This window comes from Otolemur garnettii, unplaced genomic scaffold (assembly GCF_000181295.1).
Source record: "Otolemur garnettii isolate 467f Iridium unplaced genomic scaffold, OtoGar3 scaffold00153, whole genome shotgun sequence".
Classification (NCBI taxonomy): domain Eukaryota; kingdom Metazoa; phylum Chordata; class Mammalia; order Primates; family Galagidae; genus Otolemur; species Otolemur garnettii.
In genome coordinates, this window is record NW_003852548.1 from 4104311 (window position 1) to 4109366 (window position 5056).

The 5056-nt window shown below is 37.7% G+C and overlaps 1 protein-coding gene across 1 annotated transcript; it reads right to left on the bottom strand.

The window, feature by feature from the left end:
• Positions 1–3750: 3750 nt before the first annotated feature.
• On the bottom strand, positions 3751–4812 carry LOC100964933 (transcription elongation factor A protein-like 9). The gene is made up of 2 exons (XM_023519034.1): positions 4665–4812; positions 3751–4597 (listed from the first exon to the last, which is right to left on the bottom strand). The coding sequence occupies exon 2, from the start codon at positions 4527–4529 to the stop codon at positions 4218–4220; it is 312 nt and encodes a 103-aa protein (XP_023374802.1). The 5' UTR covers positions 4530–4597; positions 4665–4812; the 3' UTR covers positions 3751–4217.
• Between the last annotated feature and the right edge of the window lie 244 nt (positions 4813–5056).

Sequence of the window (5056 nt, forward strand, 5' to 3'; positions counted from 1 at the left end):
CTATACTTTCAGTCCTGGCAAATTCTATCTTTGTCAGCATCACAGTAGCCTCCCTAACTTGATATTGCTAAAAATTCTACATCAGTTGATCTCTGCTAGCTCTATCCCATTTCCATTATTTATTTTGGTAATGGTATTACTGCCATTTGTTATTCAGCCACTTATTAAAATGATATTGCACTGGTTTCTGAATGTGGTTGTATCACCTTTTCTGAAAAACTTCCCAAACTCCCTCTCCCTGCCCTCACTACCTCCCCCAATCTGTTCTTTTCTGTATGATCCCACGGTAGCTATGCATGCTCTTACCTCTATTAGAGTTTGCTGAATGAATGAATGATGAAAAAAAGAAAGACAAAAAGAAGCTTATCTCAGGTTGCAGAATATGCAGACCTCACCCTGCCACTGATGATAATGAAATTGATGATCAAGCCACACTGCCTTGCCTAATTTCATTCATAAACATGATTCATGTTTGCTTCTGTTTGACTTTCAAGGTGAAATTGTGGATTAAGTTGGAAGCTGATTCTTATTAAATAGATATTTATGATACCTTTTCCTTGCCAAGTACTGTGCTAGTAGATACACTGGAACTATAAAGATAAATAAGACAGAGTTGTTCCCCTCAATTACCTTAGAATAAAGCTGGGGAGCTGAGAGAAACATGTGAAAAGAAGATTAAGGACACCAGTCAGTGGAGTGGAGTGGAGAAAAGTCTTTGAGTTAACCCAGCTAGTTAAAGAGGCAGAAAAGGAGAGAGAGAAAACAGAATAGGCACTTCAATTTCACTAATGAATATAGATGCAAAAATTCTCAATAAAATCCTAGCCAATAGATTACAGCTACATATTAAAAAATCATTCATCATGATCAAGTAAGTTTCATCTGAGTGATGCAAGGCTGGTTTAATATACACAAATCTATAAATGCAATTTACTATATCAACAGAAGCAAAAAAAAAAAAAAAGAAAAAGAAAGAAAGAAAAGACCATATGATCCTCTCAATAGATACAGAAAAAGCATTCAAGAAAATTCAGCATCCTTTTCTAATTAGAACACTTAAGAATATAGGCATAAGTGACACATTTTTTAATCTGATCAAAACCATCTGTGACAAACCCACAGCTAATATCATACTGAATGGAGTAAAACTGAAAGCTTTCCCACTTAGAACTGGAACTAGAAAAGGTTGTCCTCTAATGACACTACTATTCAACACAGTGCTAGAAGTTCTAGCCAATACAATCAGGCAAAAGAAGGAAATGAAGGGCATCCAAATGGGTGCAGAGGAGGTCAAACTCTCGCTCTTTGCTTGATGATATGATCTCTGTCTGTCTCTCTCTTTTTTATAGAGACAGAGTCTCACTTTGTCACCCTTGGTAGAGTGCTGTGGCGTCACAGCTTACAGCAACCTCCAGCTCTTGGGCTTAGGTGATTCTCTTGGCTCAGCATCCCGAGTAGCTGGGACTACAGGTGCCCGCCACAGTGCCTGTATATTTTTTTTGTTGCAGTTTGGCCAGGGCCAGGTTTGAACCCACCACCCTCAGTATATGGGGCCAGCACCCTACTCACTGAGCTACAGGCACTGCCCTGATGATATGATCTCATATGTAGAGAACCCCAAAGACTCCACCACAGGCTTCTGGAAGTGATCAAAAAATACAGCAATGTCTCAGGATATAAAATAAATGTTCACAAATCAGTAGCCTTTGTATATGCCAATAACAACCAAGGTGAGATGCTAATCAAGGACAAAATTCCCTTCACAGTAGCTTCAAATAAAATGAAATGCCTAGGAATACACATAAAAAAAGAGGTGAAGGATTTCTACAATCTCTACAAAGAAAATTATGAAACCCTGAGAAAATAGCAAAAGATATTAACAGGGCAGCGCCTGTGGCTCAAGGAGTAGGGTGCCAGCCCCATAAACTGGACGTGGTGGGTTCAAACCTGGCCCTGGCCAAAAAGCTGCCAAAAAAAAAAAAAAAAAAGAAGATATTACCAAATGTAAGAACATAACATGCTCATGTCTGAGAAGAATCAACATTGTGAAAATGTCTATACTAACCAAAGCAATCTATAGATTCAATGCAACCCTCATTAACATACTATTACCATACTTTCAAGATTTGTAAAAAATAATTCTTCATTTTGTCTGGAACTAGAAGAAACCCCATATAGCCAAGGCAATTCTTAGGAATAAAAACAAAGCCAGTGGTATCACTCTAGCAGACTTTTAGCTATATACTACAAGGCCATAGTGATCAAAACAGCATGGTATTGGCACAAAAATAGAAACATTGACATTTGGAACCAAATAGAAAACCATGAGATGTAACTGATGTCTTACAGCACCTGATCTTTGATAAACCAAACAAGAACATACACTGGGGAAAAGAATCCCCATTCAATAAATGGTGTTAGAACTGGATAACCACATGTAAAAGACTGAAACTGGACTCACACCTCTCACCACTTATAAAAATTGATTCAATGTGGATAAAATATTGAAATATAAGGCATTAAACAATAAAAATCCTCAAAACTTCCCTGAGATATCTTCTAACCCCAGTGAAAATGGCCCACATCACAAAGTCTCAAAGCTGCAGATGCTGGCATGGATGTGGAGAGAAGGGAATACTTTTACACTGCTGGTGGGACTGCAAACTAATATAACCTTTTTGGAAGGAAGTAAGGAGAATTTTCCAAGAACCAAAATTAGACCTCCCATTTGATCCTGCAATCCCATTACTAGGCATCTCCCCAGAAGAAAAAAATACTTTTATCATAAGAATGTTTGCACTAGACTGTTTATCTCAGCTCTGTTTATAATCATCAAAACGCAGAAACAGCCTAAATGCCCAGCAATCCAGGAATGGATTAACAAGCTGTGGTATATGTACACCATGGAATACTATTCAGTCACTATAAAAGATGGAGACTTTACATCTTTTGTATTAACCTGGATGGAGATGGAACACATTCTTCTTAGTGAAGCATCACAAGAATGGAGAAACAAGAATCCAATGTACTAGAAGATGAAGGCAGTAGATGAGCTAATACATGGTGGGGGATAAGGGAATGAGCAAATTGGGTGAGGGAAAGAGGGAGAGGGATGGAGGATCATGTTGTATGGCACACCTTTTTGGGGTAGGACACAATTATAAGAGGGATTTTATCTAACAAATACAATCAGTGTAACCTAATTCTTTATTCCCTCAATGCATCCCAAACAATAAAAAACAAAAAAAAAAAAAATAAAAAGAAGAAAAGTAAATTGAAAAAACAAAGTTAAGGAGCTGACATGAGGCCAGATGTGGTGGTTCACACCTATAATAGTAGCACTCTGGGAGGATGAGCCAGGTGGATTGCTTGAGCTTAGGAGTTTGAGACCAGCCTGAGCAAAAGTGAGACCCCATCTCTCCTAAAAATAGAAAAACTGAGGCAAGAGGATTGCTTGAGCCCAAGTTGGATGTTGCTGTGAGCTGACACCACAGCACTACCCAGGGGAACAGCTTGAGACTGTCTCAAAAAAATAAAAATAAAAAAGAGTTGACATGGTCATAGGCTATATGTTAGAAAGCTTTTAAACTCCATTTTAAATATGACAGAAGACATAGGTGTGGAGAGCTGGAGTTGAGAACGAAACCTCCTAGAACAATTGAAAAAAATAAACAAGTCTCTCTTCTCATGAGGGGTGGGGATGAGTAGGAGCAAAGGCGATTTGGTAGCCCAAATCCCTATTTTTTGTTTTTGCTTTTATTGTTATAAAACTTTTATTATTTTTAGCAATAATAGTGTGTGTTCATTTTAAGAATATAGACAATACAAATAAGCAAAAGAAGAAAAATCATTCATAATCCCACCACCAATACAATACTTTTTGTCTTTCATCCTTCACAAGTTTCTATGTGTATATATGTAATATACAATTGTACTTTTACCTTTCAAAAATATGATATTCACATATTACTTATTAACCTCTTTCTCATTTTATATCCTACCAGGAACCTCTTTTTTACATATGAGTAAATCTCTTTTATTAGAAGATAAAGTCTTGTAGATTGGTTTAATGTACAATAAACAATGAGATGCAGATAATGAGATAAATCTAAAACCACTAATAGCAGCAGGTTAAAAGTAGAAAGCAGGACAAAAGTTTATCAGGAAAATGCTAATAAAAAGAAACCTATTGTTAATATCAAATAAAGATCAGTGAATTACATTAAATAGGGGTAAGGATGGTTTCGATTAACCTTCCAACGCATCACTATAAGTTTGTTTCTCACTCTCCTTATCTCATCCATTTCATCCACTTCTCTAAACATATCTTCATTGTTTAAATGCCTATTGTGTATATCTTCTTTAAATTCCTGGAGAGACTGAATCAGCCTTTCTTTAAAAGTTCCTTCTGCTTTTTCTTGGTCTTCTGGCTCTCCCTCCTCTGGCTTTTCCTCTGGTGTTGGCTCTTCCTCAAGCTTTGGTTCACTCTCATTTTCTGGTTTTCCTTCAATTTTTTGACAGGGTTTCATCTTGTGTGTGTCTGTCTTCCTTCCTTTATTCTTTTTTCCCTGCTTTTCCCCTTTGTATGTGATAACTTCTGGTACTGACCGGATCAGTTTCTTCCTCCCCCTTTTCTAGCCTTGGGTCGTGCTACAAACTCAGACTTGCAAAAATCCCACAAGTTGACTTCTTCCGCTGGGCTCCCACGCTGTCTACTTCACCGCTGAAGGAAGCTGGGACCCAGGCGGGAACAAGGACCAGACTAGCAGGAGGACTTCTGCACACGTCGACTCCTGGTCACCTGAGATCTCCCAAATCCCTATTTTACCAAAAGTACTACTATGGTCAAAACTGGCCACATACTCCTCCTCTCCTGGAAATTACAGTCTAGCATAGGACTCCATTAATAATCAGCAAATCCTACAAATAAATGTAAAGTTTTGGCTGTAGAAATGGCACAAAGGAATGACCAATACTGCAGCAGGCAGTTTGACATTACTTGGAAATTTTTTCCCCAGAATGTAATGATCAACTTAAAATAATTGGCTACTAACAT

Bases quoted from the DNA above. Each gene is read 5' to 3' on its own strand.
- LOC100964933 (XM_023519034.1), bottom strand. From the start codon at position 4,529: ATGAAACCCTGTCAAAAAATTGAAGGAAAACCAGAAAATGAGAGTGAA.